Source organism: Barbus barbus, assembly GCF_936440315.1.
Source record: "Barbus barbus genome assembly, chromosome: 5".
NCBI classification, from domain to species: domain Eukaryota; kingdom Metazoa; phylum Chordata; class Actinopteri; order Cypriniformes; family Cyprinidae; genus Barbus; species Barbus barbus.
Genome location: NC_136733.1, coordinates 29029883 through 29049651, shown reverse-complemented (window position 1 = coordinate 29049651; position 19769 = coordinate 29029883). Strand labels below are relative to the sequence as shown.

Here is a 19769-nt window from a genome sequence, read left to right as displayed (position 1 = left end):
TCGGAACCATTTTCGTCAGCAAAATTGAGCAAAAACAGTCAATATTTTGTCTAAAAACGAAGTCACTTAAATTTTAACTTGTTTATTTAAATACTATTGTATAAAATCAGTGTCACGTTGCCATCATGTTGATACTGATATTAGTGGAAACATCATGGCCGTATAATGTTGCATATCTAAATCATATATTGAAAATATCTTTTTTTCTTCTACCGAAGTATGCATCTATAAATTTCTGTGAGTTACTTTGTGTGCTATCTCTCTCACACGCTCACCCAGACTGTGCAAGCCTCATCTGGCACAACATAAATACATTATCAGTCGCCGTTTACAATGAATGCAATTAAAATTAGAATCATTCTCACGCAAAACGACGTGTTTACACGCGACTGAGTGCGTGCGTGGCTGTGACGTCAAGGATCTTCTCGGAATCGGCAAGACGCGAGACCGGTCAAATCGTTGCATCTCTAAATAATACAAAATTAGCCAACATATTCAATTACACACACACTATATTAGGGGTCTAACGGTTCACAAAATTCACGGTTCGGTTTGATACGACAGTGTTGTCACGGATCGGTACGTATTCGATACGCAGGGCTGGGTAATTAGTTACTTCGCAATGTTGGAAATATTTCTGTTTTAAACCATGAAGGTGAGCCAATGTTTATCACACAAGCACGCATTTATATACACACATATACACAAATATATTATTTTACAATCCACAAGTTATAAAGACGCACTCCTGGGCTCTGACATAACACCGGCAGAGAGAAGGCACAAGACAGAGCAAGTGACCGCTCCAAATGCTGGAGTGTAAGAAAGTAAAAGATAGGGAGTGTGTTTTTGCATATAGTCAGACAGAGCCATTTTACACTTGACTCAGTTCAAACAACATACATGGCTGTTTAAAAATTCCATTTCCTAAATATTCTCAATACAAGCACTCCCTTCAACCCTGCCAGCCACAGTCTTGTAAAACTAGAACTCATTTGACACTACTGGGCTCATTATGGCACCCTGACCCCTGATATACACCACTACAAGGATACAGGAATGTTGTTAAAGGAAGTTCACTATGCCATATTCTGTTGTGTTTCTAATCCAAATAAATGCATTCTCTGAATGAAAAGTCACTAGAATACATAGAGATGATGTATCTGCAGGCCTGCACGGAGTCTGAACCCACTGAACCCCACAGAGTTTTCCAGAAATTAAAAGCCCATCATTCACAAAACTTGACACACCCCTCGCCCTATGTGCCCATTTCATGCGCCTATGAAATATTGTCTAATTTGATCATGCTTTCAAACATTTATATTCATAATATTGCTGAAATTTCAATTAAGACATTTAATTTTTTTCCTAATTATATATATTATATCATTTATAAATAAAAACAAATAAATGGTGTTCATTAACCTTCTATTTATCAAAGAATCTTGAAAAAAAAAAAAATTACAATTTTAACCGGTACAAATGTTTTCAACACTGATTGAGCACCAAATCAGCATAATACAATGATTTCTGAATTATCATGTGACACTGACTGAATACAGGGGTAATGTTGAAAATACAGCTTTGCCAGGAATAAATTACATTTTAAACTATTCAAATACAAAACTTGTTTTACAATCTTACTGTAATTTTGATCAAATAAATGCAGCTTTGGTAAACTGAACAGAACATTCTCACTTATTAGCCTAAACCAAAATTCAGTTACACAAATCATGACCTTATTCTCCTTGCTCAAGTTTAGCTTGTTTCATAAAACCTTTGACTGCAAGCGTGACAATTTGACTGTGGCTTACACTTAAACTGAAGTTTATTAGCTTGTGCTGAACCATGTTATGTGGATAGATAATACGGTTTCCTTCCTCGTCAGACAGAGTGTGGTTCATCACGTGGTGCAAACGGTGACAGCAAGTTTCTGTTCCCTCGGGCATTTCAGTAAGACTTCATTTATCCGTCCTCGAGTCTGGGAATACCTTGGGTAGCCATGCCTGCAATATAAATCCCACACCTTTCTGACTACTAGTTTAAATCTTAGTTTTTCCATATTCACATTAGCCGATCAGTGGTTTAGATATGCAAATAAGAGCCAATTCATCAGCCATGCAAATAGGAAATAAAAATTAATGGGGACAGTGACTTTCAAGCTTTAAATCAGGATACAGAAGCACAAATAAAATATAATAAAAGTGGACTTACAGTGAGATGAGTCATTTAGGCCACTTTTATGACACTTTGGGTTAGGGCTGTGCAATTAATCGAATTTCGATTTCGGGTCTCAACGATCACAAAAATGGTGTAATCGAAAAAAAACCGATTATTCACTTTTTTATTTTACAAGTTATTTCGACCTGCGTTCTGACGCGCGCGCGCCCATCCGCACTTTCGCCCTTCCAGAAGCCCGAACTCTCTCACTCTATACTGTCAGCGAAGAAGTTGCGTATGTGGTATCTGAGCGCATTTAAAAATCAGCGCGAGTGAAGATGGCAGAAAAAGAGCAGACAGAGACACTGGATGCTGAGGAAGACCCACTGAAGTGGTGGAAGGAATCTCAGAGAATCTTCCCACGTCTTTCCAACCTGGCAAGGAAATATCTTTGTATTCCAGCCACAAGTTCTTCATCAGAGCGAGTCTTTAGCACTAGGGGAAATATTGTCTCCTGCTTGCGTTCATCACTGAAACCAGATCATGTGAATAGGCTGGTGTTTCTGGCTAAAAACCTTTAAGGTTTAGATCTGTAACCCTATCAGCATTTTGGCCATGTTGAAACATGTTTACATAGGCTAAAGTTGAAGTTAAACATATTTGCTGTTAGTTCTGAGCGATAGTGTGCCAGCCTTAAAATATTCTTGGACTGAGTTACTGACCGGAATTTTATTGTTAATTATGTTTAAAATGTAGAATGTTGTAAAATGTTGTTTTGCATTTTTCAGTTTGTTAAGGCACATACGTGAGCAAATTTATTTTGGACTAATTTATTTATTATTTTATTTACTATTTATATTTTATTTATTACTTGTTTTCAAAAGATTGTGGAAGTGCACTACATTGTTGATCTTGTTTGCCTTTATCTGTTTTATCTGTCTTAATCTGTTTTAAGGAGAATTCACTGTTCTGTTCAATAAATGCAACATATTTCCAAAGTCAATGAGTAATCGTGTAAAATAATCGTGATTTCAATCATGACCAAAATAATCGTGATTATGATTTTTTCCATAATCGAGCAGCCCTACTTTGGGTCCTTTTTGAAGCTTGAAAGTTTCGGTGTCCATTGATTGTAATTGAAACATTCATCAGAAATTTGTGCACAGAGGCAGAAGTAGTTAACAGGTTTTGGATGACATGAGGATGAATAAATGAAAGGATTCTAACAGCCTGGTGAGCCACGGGCCACTCTGAATGCCATTTGTTACAGGGAATTCAGCAGGGGGATGACACCACCTAAATCCTCTTCCTGCTCCAGAGAGGGCAATCGTGACAGAATTCCAGCTAGGATTATGCTGCCTTTCGTAACAGTAAGATAAGATGCAAGTGTATGACAATCTCTGTCATTGCTATCAGCTGCAATGCTTAAAACACCAGCTAACTATTTTGCAATAAGGTCTAACATAAAAATTGCAAAAACAAAAGACAATTCTACAATAGACAAGGGTGGAATCACAGAACCCAGTCATAAATAAAGGAATTTAAAAATATATAGGCCTAGGGCCCTATAAAAACGGTTTTATTTTTACCCAAATTCCATTTACTTTTTTCCAAATTCTGTTTTAATTTTCTGGATTCCATTTTTTTTTTCCATGTTAATTTTTTCTAGACTCTGTTTTAATGGTCAAATATTCATATTTAAATTTTGAGGCTTATAATTCTCAGACATTAGTCCATATTGCATTTTGTTTAAGTACACTGACCTACTTTTGATTTATCAGTCAAAAATGTATCAAATTCCAAGGCATTCTGCATTATACAGTAAATTTCATTTTTATGACTGGATTCCACCATTCGTCACATTTTCCACATTGCAGAAATCATAAGACCCTAAATATAAAGCAGAATGTCACAAAATTTGCCAAATAAATCAAAAGTAAAAGACCGCTCATACTCAAACACACACGATGCTTCTGCTGTCCCACTAGGCCTATATGACGACATGAACTTCATCTCCAGAGCGGCTTCATAAGTCACTTAACAAGCTTTACACCATTTTATTTGATAAAAACAACTGTTAGATGCACAAGAAAACTCAAAGCTTTTTACTACAACTTTCAAAAATAAAAGTTTGGTTTAAATTAAAGAAATCCTTACAAATATTATTGTACAGTAGGGGTGTGCGATACAACGATATTTGATCGTGGATGATTAAAATGTCTCGATCTGCTTTTGAAGAAATATCGTAGTATCACGCTACAGCACACATTCTATCAGTTGCAGTTCTAATATGCTGTACAATGCGACATACATTCACATCAGTGTTAACTCAGCGGTAGAGTTACTCTCAAAGGACACTGCACTTACTCGCAGTCACAAATGTACATTATTTGCATGTGCTTTAAAGCCTTGCAGGTTAATGGTTTCATTCATGCGCTGTTCTGGCATGCGCTTTTTCTGAGTGCCGCGTAGACCCGAAGTGAATGAACTAAAAAGCCTGTCAAAAAGTGCCTGATTATTGAACGAAGTTATCTTTTGCGCTAATACTGTCAAAACACACAAGGTTTACATACAGACTCAGTTGGTTATGTCTGAAATGAAAGTAAACAGTTGAGAGAAAAATGGATGCATGCCTTTATATTAGATGCGTGCAGCTCTTAAAGGGACAGTACTAAACATGCAGGCTTTGTCGTTATAATAGGGAAATTAGTTTGGCTGTTATGCTCAGACAACTTGCAAAATAGTAAAATGAACATGGCAAAGAATTGTGATAAAATCGTGAATCGTGATATCTCTAAAAAGAATCGTGATATGATTTTTTTCCATTCACCCACTAGGGCTGCACGATTAATCAAAAGCGATTGTCAAGCACATCGTCAGTAAAGCCAGGATAGGATAGTTCACCCAAAAATTACACTTCTGTTATCTTTTACTCACATTGTCCCAAACCTGTATTAATTTATTTCTTGTGCTGAACACAAAAGAGAATAGGCCTATTTTAAAGAATGTGGGTAACCAAAAAGTAGCTGGTCCACATTGACTTTGATAGTAGGAAGGAAGTAAAAAAAAAAAAAAAAAAAAGAAAAAAAAAAAAGTCACTGGGGACCAGCATTTCTGATTAAATAAAGCAGTAATTGATGTCATAAAATAATGAGTATGTTTTGATTTAATGGTCAGAAGCTACAGCTTACATGAAAGAAAAAAAACAGACATGACACTTAAATTAAATAATTTTTTATATACCGATTTATTCATTAGTGTGTAATGCGTTTTATTTTTTAAACAAATCATGAGCTCTAAAATATTTTCAGAATTTTTTTTTTAAACCATCTACAAATGTTAAATTAAAATGTTAGGGTTAACACTGCATTTTTGATCTTTTGAAAAAATTCTTCAAATTTAATTACATTAAACGTTTAAGTTCTATACATTCATACATTACAACAGTTTTTGATTATAAATGTATAATAAATCATAAAACACAGAATCCAGAAATATTTAATCAGAAAGTCCAAATGTAAAAAAAATTAAATAAAAAACAGAATGTGAAAAAAAATAAAACTTTTATAGAGCCCTAAATGCAGATATAATAAATGAGACTTATGACATTATTCACCTTAGGAAAACATTAGGTTTCACGAACGAATACATATGCTGGTTAAACTTTACAACCTGTGAATTGAGCTTAAATGCTCAGATTTATAAGCCCAGTGGGCTAAGCTTCTACACAAACTCACTTTACAACAAATAAAGTGCCATGAAATGTAGCATTCAGAACGGAGCTCAAAATCTGGATCTGTGGTTTAGCTATTGAAGATCCATAGTCTCGTAATCAACAAACAAAAGCCCCTGTCTTTTTGACACTTCACCTTTCAATGTGTTTTTACAGCTTGTAAAAGGTGACATTTGACTATTCAGCTAAATGCCATGCAGGTAAACAATGACCAGAAGCAAATCAAACTAAGCGTAGAGATGTCAAAAGATTTCACAGTGATGCTTCCAACCCATTAACTGCTGTAAAACGGTTTTTTATCATAATGTCACATAGGACGAGTCTCTCTCAATTGAGCAACAAGAGAGTTTCAGCACAGACAATGTTGTATAATGATAGCTGCAGGTCTTGAAAAAGGTTGCTTTAGTCTGCATACCTGCTGATGGTGAGATATCCATCGTAGCGCTCAATACTCTGATGAAGGATGCGTGCCAAACACAAAAACGATATCTGGTAAATGTGCAATGCAACCTGAAACTGTCAGGCCTTTAGAGGAAACAAAACTTCCTTAAAACTCTCAACAGATTCTCCCTGCCTATATATGTCCAGTTGTTTCTCTCTAGCTCTCTTACACACACACACGCTCTCGAAGCTGCATCCTCTCCAGCCGTGCGGCAGTTTCCTGCATCTCCTGACTAATTTTACCCAGCATCCTGACCCATTTCCCAAGGAGCACAAGGAAACAGGCACAGAGACGACGTTGCAATTACATCCATACGCATAAACAGGCTGATGCATTCTGACGGCCAGCCCAAATATTACCATGTCAAGATTTCAGCGTGGCCTCCAGCTATATCATGCACCAGCAAAGACTGAACAAGAACAAAGACGGGCCTCTTGAAAAAATAAATAAAAAGGGCTATAACTGAACCATAATGCACTTTTATCCATGTACAAGGAGTTCTTTCATCCTTCTGGATCTATAAAACAAATATTAAATGAAATGAAATGTAATTGTAAATGTCAAAAGTTAAAACAGACATACTGCAAACAGAAAGCAGTCAATACAAACATATCTGGCATTTCTTAGACTTCTAAAACTTTTTATATGCCTCATTTTTTCTTCATTATTTTTATATTCTTTCCTGCAGCCTAGCAAGTTAGTGAGTCAAACTGAAACACGCCAGACAATATTACAGTGTGGTCGACACATGGGTAACCACAGAAAACCCTGCACACTACATAATATTCACTAAAACACTAACCGTATGTAGCAGCCCAAACACTTGTTCTCCTCCTTTGAGATAACTGAAGGTTAATGCACGGAGTAAAAAGACAAGTATACCTCCAAGGCAGTACGCTAACGCTTTTAGGGTGGATCTGAAGAAGTCAAACTCAACAACCCAAAACAAGAGCAATTTAATCTAAAATGCCTTCTAGTATATTACACTTATTACAGGGATAGACAGTAACCTGAGGTTAAGAGGCATACTGAATGGAACAATGACAATCACACAACTTTTGTTCTTCCAGCTGAAATTACAAAAACATTTAGGCTTTTTTTTTTTGCATCAAAAAAAATTGAAGTACTTCTAAGGAAAGGGGAACCACATTGCATTGAAGGTGCACTCAGCAAGTTTCTGCTCACATTTATCTGGTTTTTATTAATTCCAACTGACACATTTTCAGAAGTCTCTGCATTCACTTCAAGAGTGCTGATCATTTCACAATATTTAAAACTTTAACTTGCACACAGACATCATTGTATTAAATTTCAAAGATTATTTTTAATGCATCCACCCTCTTGGATCTGACAAGATAATCCACACCTACAGGAAGTTCAGCCAACTTGTTTGAACACGTCTTGGCCACTAATCTCTCTACAAATGTATTGATTCATTAAACGAATTTGATGATTCTGCATATTTTCTGAAGATCATTTGTTCCAAGACTGGACACTTCCATCTCCGACTGATCGGAGCAGTGAATAGAGGACAAACCAGACCAGACTGACAGCTCCAACAACTGACTTCAGCAAAGCAAGCTAAAAGTTGCCAAAAAAATTAAAACATTGGCTTTGGTTGCAAATTAAAGTGGTTAAACTTTATTTGTTTAGTGATCTGATCACTCTGTTCTTCTAATGTGATCAGCAAACAAAGATTCGAACATTCCAATTTCAAATGAAAGATTCTAACGTTCTAAACTAGCAGTTTAAAACAGAAAAATCGAACATTTCATATTAACATTACTATTAGTATTTTTAATTCAAAAATTGTAAGATTCAAACAGACCCAGGTGCAGCAACTTTCGCTTCCCACACAGTTCAAATACTAAGTCAAAAGGGTTGCCTAATCCATCCATACAAATCACAGCACTACACGTTCCACCCTAAAAGCATGTCAGTTCAGATATGAAACATTAGAATTTATTAAATCAATCCCAAGTTTTGAGCACTGCAGTTCAGCCCATCTGGCCTGATCCACGCTGCCATGATCCCTTCGCATGCACAGATTCGTAAACTTACGCACAGCCATGCAATCTTCGCCTCACGATACAAACATTACGTGACAGGACGAGTATGCGCCTGTTCTCACCTTCTCAGCTGTCGTAGGAAAAATATATCCAGGCCCGACTTTAATTTTGTACTAAAGACAGCTTTAGTTCCCCAGCAGCAGTCCCTGATCGCGCGAACGCTCCCTATGCCTCTGCCTCACTCAACTTGTCCGAGACTCACCGGAAGCCACGCCTTGTTTTGTTTACCCCGCCTCACGTAGAACGTGATTAGACAAATGAAGAATGAGTGGCGTCAAATTTCACCAATCACAAAACATATTCATCGTAGCCCTGCCCACTCGGAGCGTAAACAGGTATGAAGTTCAATGTGGACGACGTGACTGCACTTACTTGTCGAACCAGTTTGCGGACGTTATACGTGCATTGAAGTCAGTGAACGTTAAATTACGTCGATTAGTAAGCTGATAGTATCATGGTGGGAGTACAATGAGGTATAAACACGAATTTTGGATATCTATTTGCTTTTTTGAGCTCAACCTATATGTTGAGGGTGGTTTTCCTATACGGAAATTACCACAAGATGGCACCATTATGCAGGGATGGGATTCACAAAATTCTGCAGTCCTACATCTAATAAATAAATAGATTTGGTTTATAATATACAATATTCTATATAATTAAACAATATCTTTTTAAAAGTGGTTTTAAGTAAAATGTATGTCAAGAATGTTCCGCCAACATTAATGCACAAGAATCTGGAATGGCTTTGCAATGCAAATATGATTTTTAAAAAGTATGTAAAAATACAATAATGTTACTGTAAACACTCCATATTGGTCTGGTTTAATAGCAGCACAACGCAACACTAGGGGTTTCTGCTCCATCCCTCTATCCACCAAGGGGTTCATGCATTACATGAATAGCATCCTTCTCAGAAATGTTCCTACCTTTTCTTACTGAAGATTTTCTCTCTAGCGCTTTTTCAGGTGATTTCCTCGGTAGATCAAATGCTGCTTTCATCTGTGACACTTTCACAGACTGTGTTGAATCTAAGGTCAGATCGACCCGGGCCTCAGCTGGCTTGGTCCACTCCTTCATCTTCTTCTGCATCTCAATAGTTTCCTTTATCATATCAGAGACATGTCTTTTCTGTGTACCATGTGGTGCTTCCATGATGGTGGTTGGGCTGCTTTCGATTGCGTGCTTTTGGTCAAGCTGGGTTGAATGTTTCTCCTCTAACACATGACTATTTGCTTTTGTCGACAGCTTGTTCTGCTCTTTATCTTGTTTCTCGTTAGCTTGCATAGTTATAAGGTTGCACATTGAGGAGGAATGTTGCATATCTTGTGCAGCAGATGTGTTTGCTGCGTTGTCTGCTAATGCAGCACCAGCAGCACAACCATCCCGCACCTGATCGCATACGTCTGTCGGGCTTACAGTGGAATGGGTTGTTGCATTTTTTAAAATCAAAAAAGATTTTTCTTGCAGCTGAGAAGAACCAGACAGAGTGACTTCTGTTTTCTTGTTCACACTTGGCCTATCATCTATGCGACCTAAAGTTGTCTCAGGACCAGCAATGAGCTCAGAGATGGAACCAGTTGCAGATGTTTCCTTACGCAAGCTGAGAGTAGACTTGCCGACCTCGGCTCTCTCTGATGGCGTCATCATGTTGCCCGAGTTAGCGTTTCCCACTGACCTCTGTTGTTTTGTAGGATCTTCTACATCAATCACTGCACTTACAGAAGAGGAACATTCTGGATCCATCTCATGTGTAGTATCCTTCACTGTCTCTGGGAGGGGTTTTATCAGTGCTTCAGTCAGAAACCGTTCCAGACTTTTCTCTGTGTGTACTTTGGCCTTTGCTGAAAGAGGGGAATCCTCCTTTTCATTTTTTTGCATAACTTGAACATCAGATTTACAAGGGGGGTTCGAATATGTAATGTCTTCAGAGAATGCAATACATTTCTCATCTTCATAGCTTTGTAGCCGTGCTTTGTTTTCACCCAGCATACCTACACTGGCAATATTAGATATCACAAAACAACCCTCTTCCGTTTCTGTTCCATGCAGAGAAAGATCTTTTATCTCGGTTTTCTTTGCATGGGAATGATAGGGACCCTTTGAAGCAGATTCCAGATTTTCTCTTTCTTCGGTCTCTCTCATTCCATCTTTATTTTTATGACCTCCAGCGGGTGATCTCCCAAGTGAAGGTTCCTCTGTCCAAGGGCTCTCCAAGTCTGACACATTAAATTGCCTTTCTTTCTGAAGCCGGTCCTGTGTGAATTCGCCCGCAGATATTTGTCGATGGCCCTCTGAGTGATCCCGAGGTGACTTGGATGCCACTTCTAAGGCGCTAAGGTCCTCTGGGCTCAGACTCACAGCTTTGCTTTGTAAATCCACACCTGCCAGAGATGAACTAGTAAATCTTGTCTTTATGACATCATCTGTTGGCTGACGCCCCGTAACGTTTTCTCTGGCTCTGCAGACATCCTTCATTGACTGCCCCTGAGTTTCTGCATTCATCAGGGACGAGCGTTCAGCGCTGGAGGTTTCTGCTTCTCTGGCTCCGTAGACATCCTTCACGGACCACCCTTGGGTTTCGACGTTCTTCAGGGAGGAACTTTCAGAGTTTGAAGTTCCTATTACAACCTTATCTGGATTCTCTGGCAGCTTCTTCTGTATTTCTTTGTTGCTGTACTGAATTGCCTCAGTGATGTCCTTTGATGTTTCCGCTTGTGAGTTCATCACGAGGTTTGATGTTGTGGGCTTGTTAATCGGCCTCTTGTTTTGCGATTCAGTCATGCTGGTCTTCAACTTGACGTTTTCGGTAATGAGTAAAGCTTGGTCTTGAACTGTGAAGTGAACATTGGTGTTGGCGTCCCCACCATGTGGTTTTGAAACGTCCTTCCCTTCCAGAATCTCCAAGGTAGGGCCTGTAATATCACAGGCAGCTTTTCTGTCCTCTTCCTGGCTCTTTAGCTTGTCGTCATCTCCACAGACAGACTCCATTTTGTTCTTTAAATGTGAAGCGCACTTCTTATTCCAGTTGTCTCCTTTGCGACCACTTTCAACTTTGTATTTACCAGGAAGGTCACACCCAAGTTTCCCCTGATGGTATTCTAGTGTACTCTCCAAGTCTCTTCTCTCGTAGTCTGGTTCACCGTCAGACTGTGCGATTCCATTCAGCTGCTGTGGAGCCAGCGGTCCAGCCCTGCCTTCCTCACTACTCTTTCTTCCTCCCTCTTTCTCGCCATCCCCTCCCTCCGCAACCCCCACATCCGTGGGAGCGCACACCTTATCATGAGAATCCAAACCATGCACTGGTTTAGGTGATGGTGACTCCCTGCCTGGGCCTCCATCCAACCCTCCACCGCCTGTGTTCTCCTCATCTGTCCCGATACCATGAGTTTCAATGATTAGATTTCCTTCCTCTTTGGCCCCCCCAGGGTCTGGGCTTGGGCCCTTTTCCTTTGGTCCTGCAGAGCGGTTGTCCTGCCCTAGATCCCCCTCCTTGCCCTGGTTTTGTCCCATTCTGTCGAAAAAAAGTGAGAGAGATGTTACTGGCAGTGTGTTGTTGCAGACCACAGGATGTTAATGATGGCATGACTCTGGCATGCAGGTTGTGCCAGTGTTTATCTGAAATCCTTCCACACTTTCACTCCCCTGTACACAGAGGTGGAAAGTAATGAATTACATTTACTCACGTTACTGTAATGGAGTAGCTTTTTTGTGTACTTCTACCTTTTAAAGTAATTTTTTAAATTTGTAACTTTACTTTTACTTATTACTTTTACTCATTTTAAAACATTTAAAAATTACGGAGTAAAAAAAAAAAAAAAAAAAAAAAAAAGCTCCCTGGAAACTGATGCAGTAAATAATTGGCAGGAGAACAAACTGGCTCTAAAAAAAAACAAGAAAGACGCAGGCGGACAAGACAGGCGTTAGTGGTGCAGACCCAGCTGAAAACCAAACCCTGTCCTATTCAGGTGAAGTTGAACTCGAAGGAAATGAATTGAACCCCGATTTATGCTCTATTATGCAGTGTAAGTGTTTGCCTAGGGAGACCAAACTAGCAGCTTATAAAATCTCGACATCAACCCTTCGCAAGTATGTAGAGGTAAATACTTGCATCATTGCATTGGTGGTTAAAATGAAGCTTTGACAGTTTAGCAAGTTAACAAATTAGTCAAAAAGACAGTGGTGCAGGGTGTGCGATATAGAGACAGAAAAATTATATATTTATGTCATTTTATATAATAAATCAATATCACAAAGAATGCTGTTTTTTCTCCAAAAGTCAGCATGATTGCATATATTTTTTTTAACAATAGTTCAAAAAACAATAAGTTTATTAAGAGACTTGCGTTTTAGACACCATATTGCCTGTTTTTGCTCCATTTCGTCAACAAAAATAATTCCAAAACACAGCCACAGCGTCTCTGAGCATTGACGGTGTTTCCTGAATGAATCAACTGTTAAAATGATTCGGTTCAATCGCAATGACTCACTTATTAACAGTGACTTTCTGCCACCTACTGGTGGTTTTAATTTCACATTTAATTTCAACATTTTATGTCTTATATATCAAAACATTATTTGTCACTGCAGGTTAAATGCATTCATGTCCTGCATTAAACTGTGTAAATGCCACTTCAAATGAAGCTTCGGTGTTTCTTCGGTAGATTAGCTGAATCAGATGTGTTTAATTAGGGTTATATCTAAACAGTGCGAGGCTATGGCCCTCCAGGAACTGAGTTGGACACACTTGGCCTATCCCAGTTTTGCCTTCCCTCCCACTGTTAAAAAGTAACAGTCATTTTTACTCGGAGTACATTTTAAATGAGCTACTTTTTACTTTTACGATTTTTAGACTGGTACTTTTACTTGTACTTAAGTAAAATTTCATTAATGTAATGGTACTTTTACTTGAGTAGAATATTTTCGTACTCTTTCCACCTCTTGATGCTCACTAACCATCTTTTACTGATGCTCACTAACTGTCTTTTTCACCTATCTGTCTCTACTTGTCATTTCGGATGAGCTTATTCTTATAATCACGGTCAAATCTGACTTGTTCTGTAAATAAAAATAAAACATTTCTATTACTTAATAAAATATAAAAACCTTAAAGTTAATTTATTTTAGTTGCCATAGCAACATTATCATTTTCATTTAGTTTAACATTTTAAATCTAAAACTGAAATAAAAATTAAAAACTAATAAAATAATTTCTAAAACGTAATTTAAAACTTCAATTTAGATTAAAATGAAAAAGAAAACAAAATTCAAAATGTTATAATAGAAAAAAAAATCCTATAATAGCATCTCAGTGAGACTAAAGTTGGACTATCATATCATATACATGAATGAAAATACAGATGCCCTGCTGAAATATTATCAATAAAAGTCCTTAATTTTCACGTGAGTAAAAGTAGAAACATTTTACATTTGAAGTTGATTATATTTCTACCATGTAAGAAAAAAATCTTACTTTTGTTAATCATAATTTCAATATACAAATTCATAATTATGACATAAAAAGTCAACATTGTGAGATACACAATAGTTATTATTAAAGTAAAAATTGACAAATAAAGTCATAACTATTAGACAAAAAGTCAACATTATGACATACGAATTACAACAATTCTATTCATAATTATGATGACCAAAGTTCTGAGTTTAAGTAGGTTAGAGCTCATTATGGTGTTATGAATTATGAGGAGCATACTTAAGCTATGAGGATCTTTTCTTTTCTTTTATTGCATTGAGACAAAAAGGTTCATATTACTCCTGGTTCATATCATCATTTTGAATGAGACAAGACCAATTCAGTTGTTTGTTAAAGAGTCACTCTGACCGGATCACTGATCAGTGAGTTGTTAATCAGATCTGTCAAATTCACAAATTAATCATTCAATGCAATTTATGAATAACCAGCTCAAAAGATTGATTTATTCACAAATTTGATATTACCTTCTTGTTGTTTTTTGAGTACAACAAAAAACGCAAGTTACTGTTTATCATTGTACAAAACTATCCAAGTGAAACAGCAGCAATGTGTTTTACTTGAACCTCGACTTTGGTGGGAACAGTGTTTCTTTCCTCAGTGTCTTGTGACTGCAGCATATCTGAGCAGCCATTGACTGTTCATGCTTGTCTCTTTACATGAACTGTACTGTCAGCAAGAACACCAAGAATTAGAGTCATGAGATTTTGCAGAAGATCTCTAAAGCACGGTCAATCACAGTCCTCACAGAATCGACAGATTCACACCTACATTATAAAAATAATGCTCGTTTCATCCATCTGTTTGTCTGTTGAATTGTCAGTCAAAGAAACCCTAAAAAGACTATTTTATGTTGTTCTGAACATATAAAGTATATATTGAGATAAATATTGACTATTTGATGCTTGATCCAGTATATTATATGTTTAAAGCACTAGATTTGACAGGTGAAAAAGGTCAGAAAAATTGCAGAAAAAGAGTGGCATTTGGCTTCTTGGTGACGTATAAGGGACACAAATAAGTGCGTCAGGCAATTCAATCCCCAGACACACATTTGGATCATAATCTCACGCTCTGTCACACATCATTTGAAGGGTTTATGGGCTCATGAAAGCCACTGATGAAATCTTTACTTTGGGTCACACTTCCTCTCCATTTCCTGTCTGAAAAATCTCTGATTCCTCTTCTCATCTGTCAATGCCTCCTCTCTCTGACCCAAAGGCAGTGTGAAAAGTGAAACTGTATTTTTCTGTCATCATTACTGCATTTTGGAACATTTATGGCTATTTACTATTATCATGTCCCATCAAGTTCATGTCCCATATACTAATAATTCTGCTTTTGTTAGGGCCAAATAATACTTGTGATATTTTGTCTCAGAATATATATTGAAAATTATTTCACAGCCATTTGATATTTGAAAGACACGGGTACTTTTTCAGCAATGACACAAAATCAAAAGTGTCAAAAGACACTTATATTTTTACAAACAATTTGGGTTTCAAATAAATGTTCTTTTGAACTTTTCATCAATGAATTCTGAAAAATTGTATCATGGTTTCTCCGAAAAATATTACGCTGCACAACTGTTCAAAGAATTACCCGTTTTAAAAATGTTTTAAGTAGAAATCAGTTAATTTAAACTAATAATATTTTACAATATTACGGTTTTTAAATGTAATTTATCAAATGAATGCAGCCTTGGTGATCATTAGAGACTTTTAAAAATAATAATAAATCTTAATGACCCTGAACTTTTGAACAGTTGTTTATGTAAAATGTTTAGGACTGTAAAACGTTCAGTAAGAAGCAAATTAATTAATTAAAAAGAAAGAAAAAAAATGGTTAAAAATATAAATATTTCTGTAAAAAAATATAAATATATATATGGTCAAGTCAAGACATTTACAAATATGATTAAAAGATGAATATGAGACAAAACTACAGAAATGTCACATTTTATTATTGGGTGGTTCAACACACAGATGTTTTACCAGCTAAGAAGTTCAGCACTTTTAGAGTTTCATCCCTCTGTCTGATGTGAGCATAAGTATTGGAACAGTTTCCTCACAGGTCTTTCTAAGTGATCAGCTGTGTCCTGTTGCATTCATTCTTCAGATATTAAAAGCAGAGAATGTGTCGTATCAGTTATATCCATTACTTATCCATCCAGTGCATTCCTGTAGCTCGAATAGTAGAGCATGGCGCTAGCAACGCCAAGGTCATGGGTTCGATTCCCAGGGAAAGCAAGAGCTGATAAAATGTAAAAACTGTAATTTGAATGCAATGCAAGTCGCTTTGGATAAAACCGTCTGCCTAATGCATAAATGTAATGTACTTCTGTATTCTGAATCTTGTATTCGATGATGACACACAAACCAGGATGAAGACGAGGGAGCTGATTTTGAGAGAAAAGCAAGCAATTTGGATGCTAAAAGAAAAGAGGAAGTCAATTATAGCTCTAGCAAAAACAAAGGGAATGGAGAAATCAAGAGTTTGGAAACCACCAGCTTACACCAGCAACCAACAACGACCTGATCGGCTGAGAAAACAACAGTAGTTGATGACAGACAAATCATAAAAGCTGTGAAAATGAATCCTAAAAGATGTGTCTGTAAAATCACCAACAACTTCCAGAAAGCCGGGGTGATGCTCTGACAATCTACTGTCCTCAGGAGACTTTGACACAGAATTACAGATGCTACACAGCAAGATGCAAACCTCGGACCAGCACCAAAAATAGAAAGGCAAGAATAGAGTTTGCAAAAAAGCACAAAGGTGACCCAGAAGAGTTTTGGAACTGTGTTTATGGACCGATGAGACAAAGATGAACCTTTATCTAAGCGATGGGAAAGCAAAAATGTGGAGAAAAAAAGGGAACTGCAATGATCCCAAGCATACAGCCTCATCTGTAAAGCATGGTGGAGGTGTTGTCGTGGCATGGCTGTCTCTGGAACAGGCCCTCTCAACTTTACTGATGACTTAATGTATGATGACAGTAGCAGAATTAATTTGGAAGGGTACAAAACCATCTTGCAATATTCAAGAAAATGCCACCAGATTCATTGGGAAGTGCTTCATATTGCATCAGGACAATGACCCAAAACACCTTGCCAGTTCAGTCAAGGAATTTATAAGGGCAAAGAAATGGAAAGTCTTAGATTGCCCAAGTCAGTCTCCAGATTTAAATCCGATTGAACATGAATTTCACCAGCTGGAGAGGAGAGTAAAGGCAGAAACTCCCCAAAACAAGCAACAATTGGAATTGGCTGCATTAAAGGCTGGGAAAAGTATTTCAAAGGATGAGACCAAGAGTCTGGTGATGTCTATGGGTCACAGACTCACTGCTGTGATTGTGCGCAAGGGATCTGCAATTAAATAATAGCTTTTAATCTTTTATATCTGCCTTATGTTCAACTGTCCCAATACTTATGCTCACATCAATGAGTGGGATGAACTCTAAAAGTGCTGTTCTTTTTATCTGGTAAAACATATGTGTTGAAATGGCTAATAATAAAATGTGACATTCTGTAGTTTTGTCTCATATTCATATTTTAATCATATTTGCAAATATCTTGACTCCACAGTCAACAGAGCAATTTTGTCTTTATTGTTCCAATACTTATGGAGGGCACGGTGTACACACATATACATATATATATATATTTTATTATTTTATTACAAATGTGAAATCGTGAGAAATAGGGCTAATAATAAAACAGCAAAAAAGAAAATTGATCTTATTTAAAAATGTATCTTGCATTGCATATTACTATTGAATTATTAAATACTGTGACCATCTTAGGCATCCTGTTATTTTATGATTCATGAGGACACACATGGCTCACATATGTAATTTTCTGAGAAATATCTGCTTCAATTGTAACTGCAGCTGAATTTAGAATCAGTCTCGATATAACATGTAGAATATATGCAGTAGGAGTAATGCAGAAGGCCTATAAACACATACAAAATATAAGTCTCTAAAGTGACGATGTGTTTCCTGATCATGTGCTTTGACAGCCATCACTGGAGGACGTCATATGACCGAGTTCAGCAAAGTTGAAACGTGGCTATACAGTGATGTTTTCAGTGCTGTCCTCCTGCATGGGACAGACTAGAATAGATGATTCATTTGCTCATATTATATTGTCTCATATTAAAACCTTTTTTTTTTTTTACTTCCTCCAGGTTTTACCTTTGTAAGATCTGTGGTTTACAGATCAGAGAGTTGTTAAATGGGATAGCAGCATTAATCATTTATCAGACTTTAAACAGTTCCTCATTAAATTCTCTGCAAAATGCACACAGACAGCGACAGGATTCCCCGTGCAAAACCTCCCATCCTAAAGCTCCACAACGGCACCATTGTGTTGCATCCGTCACCCTGACACTTAAGGCAAGTCATTTGATTTCCTTGTGGCTCACTGCCTCTCCCATGTATGCAGACTCCAAATAACATGAACAACAACTATATGAAACATCTCTCCACTGTCTCAGAAAGCTTATTGTCTCAATCAACAAGTGTTCAGATTCAAACCCGAGCAACCATAGATTCTACTCTGTGTATGGCACCCCACAGAATCAACCTCTAAGGTAACAATTTGTCTTAAGTAAAGAAGTGGATACTCACCGATACTCCTGTGACTGCACCGTAACTCCAGGACAAGACCACTCTTTGTTGGATGGATGGATGTTCTGGCTGAGTTCTGCTGGCAAATGGGCTTTTATTACTCTCTTGTGATGTCACAGTCACATTTGCCTAATGCAGTAAGTTAGTCCTCTCCCTGTACAGAAGCACAACAACTTACTGCATTAGGCAATTAGACACTTAAAAGAGCGTTCACCCAAAAATTACATTTTTGCCTTCATTTGTTCATCTTGTATGATCTCCTTTGCACTGAAGATCAAAAAAGGAGATGTTAAGCAGAATGTCCACACTGCTATTTTCCATCCCATAAAAGTGGATGGACACCAGGGAGTCCAAAAATGAGAAAAAGAATCATAAAATGAGAGTCATTGTTCATGCTACACTCTTTCTTGGCATTTATGGTTCCATGAAGAACCCAAAGACTTTAAGAAAATAATGACTTCAGTTAGGGTTAATTTCTCACACAAGATCATATGACTTCAATAGACTTGAAATAGTTTTAATGGAGACCTATTATGCCCCTTTTACAAGATGTAAAAAGTGTGTCATGTGTTCCCGCCTCTTGTGTCCTTATTTGGTTTGTTTCCTGTCCTTGTTAATTGTGATTATCAGTTAATTCTTGTCCAGCTGTGTTTGTCTAATTATCTATGATTATCCTATGTATTTATAGTCCTGTCTGTTCAGTTAGTTTTGGTCTGGTTACTCACTGGTGTTCCTGTCTGTGTCTTGCCCTGTCTTGCCCTGTCTTGCCCTGAGTCATTAAAGACTGTTATTTGAGTTTACATCATCTCATGTTCCTCGATAATCCTTGCTGTGTGCACCGTGACACCTGCCTGGACCACAAAACCAGTCTTAAGTAACATGGGTATATTTGTAGCAATAGCCAAAAATGCGTTGTATGGGCCAAAATGATACATTTTTCTTTTATGCCAAAAATCATTAAAGATCATGTTCCATGAAGATATTTTATGATATGTGACCTTTAAGGTGTTTGTCATATTTGGACCTTGACAACCCTTGATATGCAAACTAGCAACATGAACATTTTATGTTCCACGAAAAAGAAAGACAGTTTTGAAACAAGATGAATCTGAGAAAATGATTACAGATTTTTCTTTTTCTGCTGATCTGTGCCTAATAAAACATCTGACTTAATAGTAATAATAATAACAGATCTGTCCCAGTCCTTCAGAATACTGTATCTCAAAGCAAAGCCCTTTATT

General features: G+C 37.2%; 1 protein-coding gene across 3 annotated transcripts in view; it reads right to left on the bottom strand.

Annotated features, from left to right (window-relative positions):
• Positions 1-11917, bottom strand: part of LOC306869738 (coronin-1C-A-like) — a gene marked incomplete at its 5' end in the record, with an annotated part of 68822 nt that extends 56905 nt beyond the window's left edge. Inside the window, one exon of one of the 3 annotated variants that reach the window (XM_079416630.1) lies at positions 9334-11917. In XM_079416630.1, coding sequence (XP_079272756.1) covers positions 9334-11917 — 2584 coding nt within the window. Of the gene's footprint in view, positions 1-6308; positions 6509-8466; positions 8603-9333 lie in introns of those variants that run through there. The other 2 variants (XM_079416632.1, XM_079416631.1) reach the window with 2 other exon arrangements.
• Between the last annotated feature and the right edge of the window lie 7852 nt (positions 11918-19769).